This window comes from Lactuca saligna, chromosome 9, assembly GCF_052625555.1.
Source record: "Lactuca saligna cultivar CGN05327 chromosome 9, ASM5262555v1, whole genome shotgun sequence".
Lineage (NCBI taxonomy): Eukaryota > Viridiplantae > Streptophyta > Magnoliopsida > Asterales > Asteraceae > Lactuca > Lactuca saligna.
In genome coordinates, this window is record NC_136425.1 from 183,741,661 (window position 1) to 183,753,449 (window position 11,789).

The window sequence follows — 11,789 nt, forward strand, 5'->3', positions numbered from 1 at the left end:
AATTAACCTTGGATTTTGGCGATACGTTTTTTGATTACTTTTTTTTGGGTTGATTGTATCCAAAAGTAGCCAATTTATATAATTTTTCTGTTTAGGTAGTCTACTGTTTTGCATGAGAAAACAAAAAGAATAAAGTTTCAAAAAAAATTATTAACCAATTTTATTTTATTTTTTAAATCTGACTTATCAAACTTTCAACATTTCTTGCTTCAACCATATTTATTTAACCATTTTTTTTAAAATCTAACTTACCGACTTTCAATATTTCTTGCTTCAACTGTAATTTTCCTAAAATATTTTATGATTGTCAAATGTGAGTAGATATATAAGCATTAACCAAATAACGATATAATTCTTAAAGGAGCAATAAATTATCTAAAAGATTGCATGATTATGAAAATATTTATTAAATTCTGCTAACAAAAGAAGGAATTATCAAAAAATACGCTGAATATGCTGAAAAACCTTAGCTACAGTGAGCGACGGCGATTGGATAGGACTATAGGAGATGGAGTGGAATGTGCGCGTGGGCTCAATTTAATGAATAGAATTCGCGCGCTTTTTCTTGAGGTCCCACCGTTTAAGAAGGAAATGGCTTTTTCTAGTTATCGATATTTGGTCCCTGCCATTTTACTTTAATCACAAACAGTCCCTGTACATCAGCCAATTGGACTATTGAAGAACATCACACTAGTATGCATTTTGGTTCCCATGTGAATGAATAGTAAGAGGATGTTTCTTTTGGACTTAAGGAGTTTAATCGGTTAAGCCCTCTCACATTAATATTTATTAATACTCTTAAATGTTAAAGTTGACAAATACTATTAAATTGGTATTTGAAGCGTAATGATAAAATGACTTTAGTATTGGGACTGTTTGGAAGGATGAATCTTAGACATAGAAAGGTGGGTCCTAGATTATTTTTTTTTATAGAATGGCAGAGTGGGTCCTAGATTTTTAATTTTATAGATTAACACATACCTTATAGTATTAGTATTAGAAAAAGATGATCGAAGAAAGGAATCATATAATCTTTCATAAGGTTTATCTTATCTTGAAACTTACATTGATCATATCTATTGCAACATTAGTGTGAAATGTATATTTTCAGCAATAAAGTTGATAAACACTAACACACAACAGAATGGATGATAAATTTTTAGTGTCATATATATTGAAAAAATTATTTTAGAAATTATTAGTAATGATACAGTTGTGCTAATATTTCAAGGTATAAAACATATGTGGGTAAAATTTGAAGAGTTTTAAAATAACTATTAGATATTTGTTTAAATATTTCAAAGTATACGACCCCAACTGCCACAAGTATTGTTGTCTTTTTTATTTTTATCAACTTCACTTAATTAGAAAACTATATGATTTTCAATTCTAGATCCGCCATTGGTTGTTTGATAATCGGTTAGTATTTAGCGAGTTTGATATAACCTCTAAACAATTAAGGAACCCCAAATTTTCTTAATTATCAAGAGGTATACTAACCATTCAACAGTAAATGATTCGGTTTTATCAAACAACCATTCATACGATTTATAAATCTATTAAAAAAGAAACACATCTTATGTATGGTTTTTCACTTCCATTGATCCCTTTTATACATATGTACTTAACGTGAAAAGAAAAAAGAAACAAATATAAGGCTAAAAGTAATAACTTGTTACTCTTGGTTACGTAAGATTTCAAAGTTTCATGTTGCTTTTCAATGAACCTAGTCATCTATTTATCCCATTGCCAGCATAAATCTAGTTTGGTTGTAAATTGTCAGAATTGAAACTTGAGGATAGAAATTGCAATAAATGCCAAACTTCCAAATAGGAAGTAAGAGAAATAAATCCAGACTCAGAGACTCACGGAACACCACCTAAGAACATCATAACACAAAAAGGGGTAAGGAAATTAAGCAAACTTGAAATGAAAATTTGACACCTGTTCGCAGTATAACAAAAGGATGTCAATCAGATGGATTTCTTCTTTTACAACAAAAAAGTTTTGCAGTCTCTTCTTCTTCTTCTTCAAGAACAAAACTCCACTGAAAACCTTCGATAATCACAGGCATTACATGACATGGGTGCTGTAGAGAAAGGATCCGAGAAACATTCGATTGATATTGAAATTGACAACGATTCAGCTGATACTTCTTGGTTCACCCCTTGGAGGTAACACTAATCATCGTTAATTGAATCTATGATTGTTGTAGAATAGAATTAAACCTATTTCAAAATGTGCGAATTCGCAGATCTTAAATCCCTTCCCCTCTTCTTCTTCTTCTATCTAAAATCGATTGACATTTTTGGTATCGTTTGTGTTCATTGAGGTTCGATCGTAGTATTTAAATGTTTCATTTTAGGCGATTATGTATATATATTTTATGAATCGCAGGATTCAATAGGGAAGTTTCGTTGATAAAATTGGGTAATTGATTGTGTATATTAACAGGTTGCTTGGATTATTCTGTGTGATCAACTTGATAACTTATTTGGATCGAGGAGTAATTGCGAGTACTGGTGTAAACGGGGTTCCAGAAACTTGCAAACCTTCTGGAGAATGTTCAAGTGGTACTGGACTTCAGTAAGTCTTACTTTTGGATTCAATTCATGGAAACATATTATATAATATATATACTTGTTATCTTGTCCTTGAAATTGAAACCCTAAGGGTACTATCGTCTTTTCACTTTTCTGTGTTTTGCAGGGGTGAGTTTCACTTAACCAATGGTGAAGATGGTGTTCTATCTTCTGCTTTCATGGTTGGACTTCTTATAGCATCTCCAATATTTGCATCCATGGCCAAGAGGTAATATGAAGATGGTGTTTTATTTATTTATTTATGTATTTATTTATTCTTTGTCATGATGAATTACATTTTTGGTGTTTTTTTAATATGCAGCATGAATCCCTTTAGGCTAGTTGCAGTTGGTTTGTTAATTTGGACTTTTGCTGCAATTGGTTGTGGAATTTCAGTTGGTTTTTGGTCAATTACAGTTTGTCGAATGTAAGATACTAAATAAAAATTTAGTTTTTTTTTTTTTTTTTCAATCAAATATGCCACATCATCAACATGATGTAAATCTTTCAAAAAAATTCAGGTTAGTTGGTGTTGGTGAAGCTTCTTTTATAAGTCTTGCAGCTCCATTCATTGATGAAAATGCTCCACCAAAACAGGTTTTCTTGTGGATTCTTTCTATTTTCATTTATTAATAAATAAAATAATAATAATAAATAATTTAATATAATCATTTTTTTAATTATTTTAATTTATTAATATTACAGAGATCAGCATGGCTAGGAATATTTTACATGTGTATACCAACAGGAATTGCACTTGGTTATGTTTATGGTGGACTGGCAAGTGATGTTTTTTTCTCTATTTTAGTTTTTTAATTTTTTTTTTTTTTAAATTTTTATTTAAAAAAAATATTATTTATATTTTCAGGTTGGAGGTAGTTATGGTTGGCGATACGCGTTTTTAAGTGAAGCAGTTATGATGGTGCCATTTGTTATTTTGGGTTTTGTAATGAAACCTTTGCATCTCAAAGGTATATTTTTAGCATACTGCTTTATTTCCAGTATCTGCTTTCACTGTTTGTATCAGTATTTACCATGTTTATGACGAAACTTAGAAACTACCCTTTTGGCTCATGGTTTGTTTCTACACAGGTATTACGAATGCTAAAAATGCCGCAGGATCTTCAAAAGACAAGTTAGGGTTTGTTCTTCTATTATATTATTATTTATAAAAATAAAAAAATGGCTTTTGAAATACAAATGATATTTAAATTATTACATGCTTATTGTGTTGTTGCAGGGCTGATGCTCAAACTACTAGCATTGTCCAAGATATTAAAGAGCTTATGAATGAGAAAATATATATAGTAAATGTTTTAGGTACCTTTTTTTTAAAAGAAACTTGAAGGAAAAAAATGATGACGTGGCGTATCTTAATTGTTTACTTTTGAATGGTTTTTTTTGTAGGTTATATTGCGTACAATTTTGTGATTGGTGCTTATTCATATTGGGGACCAAAGGCTGGCTATAGCATATATCATATGGTACGTGAGAAATACAATTGCTTTGTATTTGAAAGATAATCGGTGACATTTTCAAAATATAATGTTGTAATAAAAAGAAACTCTATAATAAAAAATACAAAATAAAAATAGGTTGGTATTTCTTGTATTTATTAAGCCTTAATTAACGTTTGTAGAGCAATGCTGACATGATGTTTGGAGGAATCACGATTGTGGGTGGAATTGTGGGGACATTAACGGGAGGTTTTGTCCTTGATAAACTTGATTCCACAATCCCTAATGCTTTTAAGGTACACACAATTCTAACATTTATATATAATTAATTTAATCAAATTAATGGATTTTGTATTAATTATTAATTAAATGTCATCTTTATACACTCTCCACAGCTTCTTTCAACAGTAACGTTTTTCGGGGCAATATTTTGCTTTAGTGCCTTTTGTTTCAAGAACATGTACGTCTTCATGGTTTTCTTTCTTATTGGAGAAATGCTCATTTTTGCCACTCAGGTATATAAACCTTTTTATTTAAATCATCTCCTCTGATCAAACATTATTTTCTTTAAAAAATAAATAAATATTTTTCCCCACACTACAGGGTCCTGTAAACTTTGTTTCTATTCATGCTGTTAAACCAAGCTTAAGACCATTGGCTATGGCTGCATCTACTGTATCAATTCATATCTTTGGCGATGTGCCTTCCTCTCCACTTGTTGGAGTTATGCAGGTTTGTATTTCTACATTTTATATAAAAAATAAATAAATAAGTTTAGTAGTTGTATATATATATATATTTTTTTCATAATTAACAGGACCATATTGGAAACTGGAGAACATCCACATTAATCTTGACAACCGTATTGTTTTTAGCAGCTGGAATATGGTGTATAGGTACTTTTCCCAAACTATTTTTGTCAAACATACCCTAAACCCATGATTAAATTCCACTTTTTATTTATTTATTTATTTTGTTTATGCAGGTATTTTTATTCCATTTGTTGATAAAGATGATGAAGATATTGAAAATCCAAAAAAGTCAAACAAGACAAATCCATTCGATGATTAGACGACCTAAACGAATGTTGATTTTTTAAAATAATTTCCATCATAATGCCACATCATCGATTTTGACCAGTCAACATTTTTCCAAGGCGAAATAACCGAATCCGGATCATAATTTTCAAGTCGAGCAATTTTGAAGGGGAAAAAAAAGGTGCCAAATAAGACATCGAGAGTTCTTAAGTTGTCATGTATGAAATATGCAAAAGTAGTTCTTGAATTTCATTTCATACCAAATGAAATCTTTGATTTATGAAAAAATTTTGCTTAAAATGTCTCATTCTAACTTGAAAATCTTTAGAAATTTTGCATTTAATACTACACAAGCGAAAGCTCCCCAGCTGGAGTTGATCTTTTGACTAGGTTAGCCCATGACTCATTTGTCTCCGTGATCACTTTCAGTGCGTATGCCTGTTTGATTAATTTCATAAATTATTAAAATTACTTAAATACCCCTAAAGAATGTTCAAGTTTATTACTTTATTACCTTATTAGCTGCTTTGTTGCCAAGACCAAAGTTGTTGGCAGGCTTCCCATCAGGAATCTTGTAGTCTCTAAACCAATCTCTAATTGCAGTAAGTGTGCCCTAAACAAAAGTCATTAATTAGGGCTAATTTCGACGATAAAGAATGAGGGCATTTTTGTCTTTTGCACATACAAGAGATTGAGAGTTGAGTCAAAGTCAAAGAGGGTTAATACCGGAAAATGCTTCTCGACATCATCAATGTCATTAACAAGTGAAGCTTTTGGATCATCCAATGAAATTGCAACAATTTTCCAATCGAGTTCTCCTTCATCAATCATAGCTAGACAACCTAAAGGTTTGACTTTCATAAGTTGACCAATGTTCCCACGACTTTGACCAATTTCAACCACATCAACTACAATATCAAAATTAAAAGAATTTGGCGTATTAGATTGAAGTTAACAAAATCTTTCATAGTTCATACATACACAATCATTTAATAAAAAATTGGTAAAAATGGGATTCTTAAAGTTACCTGGATCATTGTCTCCAAATGCTCCATCAACATCAGGATTTGCAAATGATGGATCTTCCCATGTTTGTGGAAGCAATCCATAATTCCAGTTAATATTGTACCTGAGAATCAAAGGTATATTATATGAGTGTTTCTTTTTGACTTAATACAAAAAGAACAGCTTAATAGAAAAAGCAAAACCACTTACGGGTAGTATCTAAGTTTCCCTTTTTTTGTATCTTGCTTAATGGGTGTGAAGATTTCATCAGTAGCAACCTCCATTTTTGCACTTGATTCTTTTGGAATTTCAACAATAAAATTGAATGTTCCATCACCAACATGCAATGGTATATCATGCCATGGTGAAATCTGAAACAATAAATCACATTATTATATCCCAATTCCATGATTCCATCAACACGTATTCACAATTAAACCCTAAATCAATAATTACCATACTGCATACACATTCGACCCTAATATCATCACCAATCATACATTTTTCATACATCTAAAGCAATGTATCGAAATCGAATAAGATAATCGAAACCCTAGAACGTTAATCATCGAAAACACAAAAATCGGAAAGAGAGATGAATGTTGACCTTTTTGCCGGAATTATCGACGAAGAAAACTCTGTAATCTAGGGTTTCGGGCGTTCCTTCCTCCTTGATCTGGAAATCAGGCCTGTAAAGAGCCGAACAAGTGAAACTCCTCTTCTTCGAAACTAACTTTGAGGTGTTATTGAAGCACAGGCTGAAATGGCGTGGTTTGAAGAATGGTGAGGCGGCGGCTTTGAAGAGTAGTGAAGATGATGTCCCGATGTTGGTTGTTGACACCATGAGTCTAGTGGCAGCCATTGATGGATGGGTAGAGAAGGAGGTTTCGGGTTCCGATTACAGTGAAGAGACGAGAGTGAAGCGTGAGGCGTTACAAGCCACTTGATTATGTAGTAGATACTGACAGTATGTTGATTCAGCACTCCATTTTCTTACAATAAGATATTTGCTGAATCACAAGTGGCGTATTCTTTTTTACTTTACTTATTTTGTTTTTATGGAAAGATTCCAACACAATTTCTTACGATAAAAACAATATCTTTATCTAAATTAAGGTTACGTTTAATTATTTAACTGTGAGTATGTTACGTATATATACTTGGTATATATTTTTCCATGATTTATCATTGGTTGGACAAAGTGGTTTTGGTTTGTTGTTACGCTGTTTGAAGCACCTCAACCTAAGATTGAAAAACTTTCTAACATATAAACAATGAAGTTGAAATAAGATCCCAAGATAGATTGGAGTTTTGGAAATTATCATTATGTTTGATTCGAAAAACAATATAAGATTCCAAACTTCAATCTATACTTTGAAATTTAATTCCATATTTCATGTTTTCTTCTCTATTATAAACATTTTCAACATTAAAAGTAATTTGATCCATAATAATCTGGTTTGACATCTTAACTTGTTTTAAGAATCAAACAGAAACACAACTTCCAAACTCAAAACAACTTCCAAACTCAAAACGATCTAAGATATCAACTCAACTTAAATCATTGTTCTTCACATGTAACTAACAATCATCGAATATCTTTTAAATGGATTTTGGTATATATTCTGCCAACAAAATTGGACACCATATCATTTTTTTTTAAATCACTTGTCAATGTCAGATTTTATTGTTGAAAGCTATCAAAAACACTATAAATAACAACATATAAAAACATAGAAATTATGAATTAAAACAAAAAAGAGTTCGTTCAAATAAAAAAGTTAGCAAAACGTGAAGGTTTTAAAAGAAATACAGTTTTTCGAAAGAAAAAAAAATATTAAGGTTTTATTTTATTTTATTATGTAAATCAATAAAGTCATGATAAACATGTTAAAAGGACCAAAAAAAACACATAAAGACCACTTAGAAAGAAAAAAAAAAATCGAGTTTAATCCTAAAAAGTCAATATAATCATTTATTAATTTACCCATCACTTTAATATTGAACATGGATTGCTTCAAATGAATAACCGGGTAATCAAATACGAGAAACGTGTTAAGATCCGGGCCCGCATATAAAACCGGATCATCAACACCTATCACCGCCATTACCGGTGAAATAGGTGTGCATGAAGATTTCGTGATACGTGGAGGGTGAAGATCAATAACTGTTACACACTGCTCCCTCTTGCTGCTGCGCATAAATAGCAGTGATCAAAATAACCTCCAAACTACTCGTTCAACAGAGACTGCTTTGCTTTGATACATTCCATAACCAAATCTTCTACTCGATTCGATTTTTGAATCAACAATGTCGTCGTCTTGCTGTGCTGGTAAATGTGGCTGTGGTTCTGGTTGCAAGTGTGGAAGCAGCTGTGGCGGGTAAATTTTCATTGATATTCATTATTTGACAGTTTGATTTGATTTGATCTATTTCCCCCTTTTTCTGTTCAATTGAATATGAATATCAATCGAAATCGATTGTGATCTTAATTTTTTTCCCTTGGAATTCTCATTCTAGATTTCCTAATGTTTGATTTTGATTTTGATGTTTGGTTGCAGGTGCAAGATGTACCCAGACACGATCTCCGGCGAGAATACCACCACTGAGACGCTTATTCTCGGTGTTACACCCAACAACACGTACGTAATCTGATCTCCTCTTCTTTTTTCTCCCCCCCTTCAATTTCGTGGGTTTCCATTGGCAATTGCAAGTCAAAAATCGCTAAATCGAAATGAAATTTGGTGGTGATTAATGACGAGTTTATGGGTTGTGTTGCAGTGGGCGTATGGCCGGAGGTGCAGAGGCTGCCGGCGAGAATGGAGGATGCAAGTGCAGTCCATGCACATGTGAGTCATGCAACTGCAAATGAAGAAGACGATCAAATCACCAATGGCAATGGGTATTCTATTCTAAGTTCTAACAATGGTATCTTAGCATGTTAGAAAATGAAGCTAGTTAGATATAACAAATATTTGCAGTAGTCTTGTTTTTTGTTTTTTTAGTGTAATAAAAGCATCCATGGAGATTTTGTTTTTGTTTGTTTCATCTACCAACAATTAATGGAGCAATTTTGTTAGCGACTGAAGTAGATGACTCGTTATGTGTTTTTCCTTCTTATTTTATGGACTTTTTACAACCATATATGGAATTTCTGATTTTGAACCGATGGTTGGTTTTCTCTGAATATGATCAATTCTTTCATGTTTCAACCATTGTTTTGTAAAAAATTATGATAGAAATCGTAAAATGGCATTCATTAGTTGTATAGCTGTATTGCATCACTTCTAATTTCTAAAATCAAATTTGTTGTGTTTGTCAATTCAAAAATCATATCAAAGTTGGATTCCACTTAATCAGCATTTTGATCTATAATTGTCATTGTAATTAAGTAGCAAATAGCTTCTTGATACTTTTATAGGAAATTAGGTCCATATTTTATTTGGATAATTTAGCATTACATAACAATGAATGAAGATAGACTTTCTTTTAAAGATATAAAGCCATCAACAACCATCACACAAATTTACATTTAAAAAAAAAAGTAACAAAACTTAAATTCATTGAATACCACTAGGCCATGTCTGATTCTTCACTGGTTTCAATATCTCTTCAATCTCAACTAAAATTTCCTCATCTTTCTCACCCTTCATAACTTCCATAGCTGCTGCAACATTATCCTGCACCTGTTATTACAAAAATCAACAATCAGAAACACAACTTATTACCTAAAATTTTACACCATTAATCCTAAAATCATATCAAACCTGTTGAACAGATTTCATCCCCACTAGTATTGAAGAAAAATCTTTGTTACACAAACTGTATTTCATAGCCACTTTCGATATATCCTTCCCTTTCCCTTTACAAAAATCAGCAGCTTTACGGCATTCAGCCTGAAATCAAACACAGAGATTTGAAAAATAAGAACCAATTTGATAAAAGAATCAAAGATTCAAAGAATACCTTGAGTTCAGATGAAGCTGGATGCCAATCTGGAGGGCCATTTTCTGTAAGAAGTCCCATTGATAAAGGTGAAGCACTGATCACACCAACTCCCTTGCTTTTCAGATATGGAAGTAGATCCTCCAATGTTGTATCGTTGATTCCATAATGACAATATGAAAGGATTACATCAATGGTGCCTAATGGTACTCGATCAAGAACATAATTGAAGATTCCTAATGGAAGTCCTGTTATACCAATGAATCGGATCTTCCCTTTTTCTTTTAACTTCTGGAGTGCGGGAATTGTCTCGTTTATGATCTGGGAATGATGATTGATATGATAGAATATAGATGGATTGATGAGTGATTGATGTTGATGAAGGAAATCGAAGAGTTCATATGATTGATTTGAGTACCTGATCGAGTGAGCCGAATTCAATGTCGTGACACTGTAATATGTCGACATAATCGAGCTGTAGACGTTCTAAGCTTTCGTCTATGCTTTGGGTAACCCTAGTGGCACTGAAATCGAAACCATCTTTATACCTCCCGCACTTTGTTGATACGATGAATTGATCTCTGGGAACTCCAACAGCTTTCAACGACTTTCCAAGGACTTTCTCAGATAATGTTCCTCCGTAATACCTATAGAACAAACACAAGGAAGATCAATTTCCAGATCCGAAAAATGTGATAGTTTGTGAGAAATTTTTGGTAACTTTCTGCTTGTAGTTGATCGAAATACAGTCAATAATGATGCTTGAAGGCTTGATCGCTAATAAACTAGATAAGATCACGTTATGCGCCATGGAGATTGAAGGAATACTTTAGATTAACTCATTACTGTTAAAGAAAAAAGTTTTCAGATTAAAATCATTATTCGACAGAGGTGTTGTGAAGCTAACTCTAAATAAATGATTTGATGGAGGAGGATAATCAGAATAGGAACTTTAGGGTTTTGAAATTGCATTATATGTCTTGAGTGTTCCTCACAAATTTGGAACGAAGAAGAAAAACTTAGTGGCGTAATAGTGAGGTACGTAAATTACAAGAGATTGAGTGAAAATTACTAACGGGGAGGTGTCGAAGAAGTTAATGCCAAGTCGAAATGCTTCACGAACGGTGGCGATGGCTTCTTCATCGGAGACAGGGCCGAAGACGCTGCCGAGAGGGGATGCTCCGAATCCGACACAGCTGAGCTTGAGGCCTGTGTTTCCAAGTGATCGAAGTTCTAGCGTCTTCTCCATTTCTCTCTCTCTCTCTGATTGTTGTTTTTTTTTGGGGGGTTATTGAGTTATGGTGAAAGGTGTTTTGGATTTCATTTTCAGAACTTTGTTTAACAGGACTGATATGGTTGTAAGAAAAAAAAAAGTTTGAACAAATTACACGAATGGTCCTTAAGGTTTTGTAATTTTTTCTAAAGTAGTTCTTATGAAACTTTTTTCCTTCAAATGGTACTTACGGAGCAAACCTTTCATACAAATGATTCTTATGACTAATTTTGTTAACATATTCTGTTAAGTGTGTGTAAAAAGACAAAAATGCCCTTTGTTTTTATTTATTTATTTATTTTTAATATTTTGTTAATTCAAAATTAAAAAAGCGGGCCCTACCCTCTCTCTCTCTCTCTCTCTCCTAGACGACATCTTCCCAACATCACCACTGGAGTACCATTTTCTAATGGAGCACCACCACCAAAACCTTAACTTTAGTTGTGTCCGCCTCCATTCTAGCACATGCACAACCTTACTCCATCAAAGG

At 32.6% G+C, this 11,789-nt stretch overlaps 4 protein-coding genes across 5 annotated transcripts; 2 read left to right on the forward strand and 2 right to left on the reverse strand.

Moving 5' to 3' along the window:
• The first annotated feature begins 1,881 nt into the window (after nucleotides 1–1,881).
• On the forward strand, nucleotides 1,882–5,376 carry LOC145015900 (putative sphingolipid transporter spinster homolog 2). Of its 2 annotated transcripts, none has more exons than XM_078974370.1 (15): nucleotides 1,882–2,174; nucleotides 2,455–2,586; nucleotides 2,710–2,811; nucleotides 2,905–3,009; nucleotides 3,104–3,179; nucleotides 3,288–3,362; nucleotides 3,451–3,553; nucleotides 3,675–3,723; nucleotides 3,823–3,902; nucleotides 3,990–4,066; nucleotides 4,222–4,335; nucleotides 4,435–4,554; nucleotides 4,643–4,771; nucleotides 4,857–4,935; nucleotides 5,025–5,376. In XM_078974370.1, the coding sequence occupies exons 1-15, from the start codon at nucleotides 2,083–2,085 to the stop codon at nucleotides 5,108–5,110; spliced, it is 1,419 nt and encodes a 472-aa protein (XP_078830496.1). In that variant the 5' UTR covers nucleotides 1,882–2,082; the 3' UTR covers nucleotides 5,111–5,376. The 2 variants fall into 2 exon arrangements, with proteins under 2 accessions (XP_078830496.1, XP_078830497.1); XM_078974371.1 differs by having other exon boundaries at nucleotides 3,675–3,717.
• LOC145015901 (soluble inorganic pyrophosphatase 6, chloroplastic-like) lies at nucleotides 5,303–7,084 on the reverse strand. Its single transcript, XM_078974372.1, has 6 exons — nucleotides 6,689–7,084; nucleotides 6,292–6,452; nucleotides 6,105–6,205; nucleotides 5,803–5,984; nucleotides 5,591–5,689; nucleotides 5,303–5,514 (listed from the first exon to the last, which is right to left on the reverse strand). Exons 1-6 carry the CDS (start codon nucleotides 6,941–6,943, stop codon nucleotides 5,422–5,424), a joined length of 891 nt encoding a protein of 296 aa, XP_078830498.1. The 5' UTR covers nucleotides 6,944–7,084; the 3' UTR covers nucleotides 5,303–5,421.
• Nucleotides 7,085–8,156: 1,072 nt separating this feature from the next.
• LOC145015902 (metallothionein-like protein 1) lies at nucleotides 8,157–9,118 on the forward strand. The gene is made up of 3 exons (XM_078974373.1): nucleotides 8,157–8,462; nucleotides 8,643–8,723; nucleotides 8,863–9,118. The coding sequence occupies exons 1-3, from the start codon at nucleotides 8,392–8,394 to the stop codon at nucleotides 8,951–8,953; spliced, it is 243 nt and encodes an 80-aa protein (XP_078830499.1). The 5' UTR covers nucleotides 8,157–8,391; the 3' UTR covers nucleotides 8,954–9,118.
• A 350-nt stretch (nucleotides 9,119–9,468) lies between these two features.
• LOC145015903 (NAD(P)-linked oxidoreductase superfamily protein) lies at nucleotides 9,469–11,348 on the reverse strand. The gene is made up of 5 exons (XM_078974374.1): nucleotides 11,103–11,348; nucleotides 10,445–10,673; nucleotides 10,048–10,347; nucleotides 9,849–9,977; nucleotides 9,469–9,767 (listed from the first exon to the last, which is right to left on the reverse strand). Exons 1-5 carry the CDS (start codon nucleotides 11,273–11,275, stop codon nucleotides 9,642–9,644), a joined length of 957 nt encoding a protein of 318 aa, XP_078830500.1. The 5' UTR covers nucleotides 11,276–11,348; the 3' UTR covers nucleotides 9,469–9,641.
• Nucleotides 11,349–11,789: the final 441 nt, after the last annotated feature.

Bases quoted from the DNA above. Each gene is read 5' to 3' on its own strand.
- LOC145015900 (XM_078974370.1), top strand. From the start codon at position 2,083: ATGGGTGCTGTAGAGAAAGGATCCGAGAAACATTCGATTGATATTGAA. The intron at 2,812-2,904 runs GTAATATGAAGA...TTTAATATGCAG, and splicing joins TTTGCATCCATGGCCAAGAG to CATGAATCCCTTTAGGCTAG. The intron at 3,180-3,287 runs GTTTTCTTGTGG...TTAATATTACAG, and splicing joins AAAATGCTCCACCAAAACAG to AGATCAGCATGGCTAGGAAT.
- LOC145015901 (XM_078974372.1), bottom strand. From the start codon at position 6,943: ATGGCTGCCACTAGACTCATGGTGTCAACAACCAACATCGGGACATCA. The intron at 6,206-6,291 runs GTAAGTGGTTTT...TTTGATTCTCAG, and splicing joins GGGAAACTTAGATACTACCC to GTACAATATTAACTGGAATT. The intron at 5,515-5,590 runs GTAATAAAGTAA...TTAATCAAACAG, and splicing joins GCAACAAAGCAGCTAATAAG to GCATACGCACTGAAAGTGAT.
- LOC145015902 (XM_078974373.1), top strand. From the start codon at position 8,392: ATGTCGTCGTCTTGCTGTGCTGGTAAATGTGGCTGTGGTTCTGGTTGC. The intron at 8,463-8,642 runs GTAAATTTTCAT...GTTTGGTTGCAG, and splicing joins TGTGGAAGCAGCTGTGGCGG to GTGCAAGATGTACCCAGACA. The intron at 8,724-8,862 runs GTACGTAATCTG...GTTGTGTTGCAG, and splicing joins GGTGTTACACCCAACAACAC to TGGGCGTATGGCCGGAGGTG.
- LOC145015903 (XM_078974374.1), bottom strand. From the start codon at position 11,275: ATGGAGAAGACGCTAGAACTTCGATCACTTGGAAACACAGGCCTCAAG. The intron at 10,674-11,102 runs GTTAGTAATTTT...TTTGTTCTATAG, and splicing joins AACTTCTTCGACACCTCCCC to GTATTACGGAGGAACATTAT. The intron at 9,768-9,848 runs GTTTGATATGAT...TTGTAATAACAG, and splicing joins GGATGAAATCTGTTCAACAG to GTGCAGGATAATGTTGCAGC.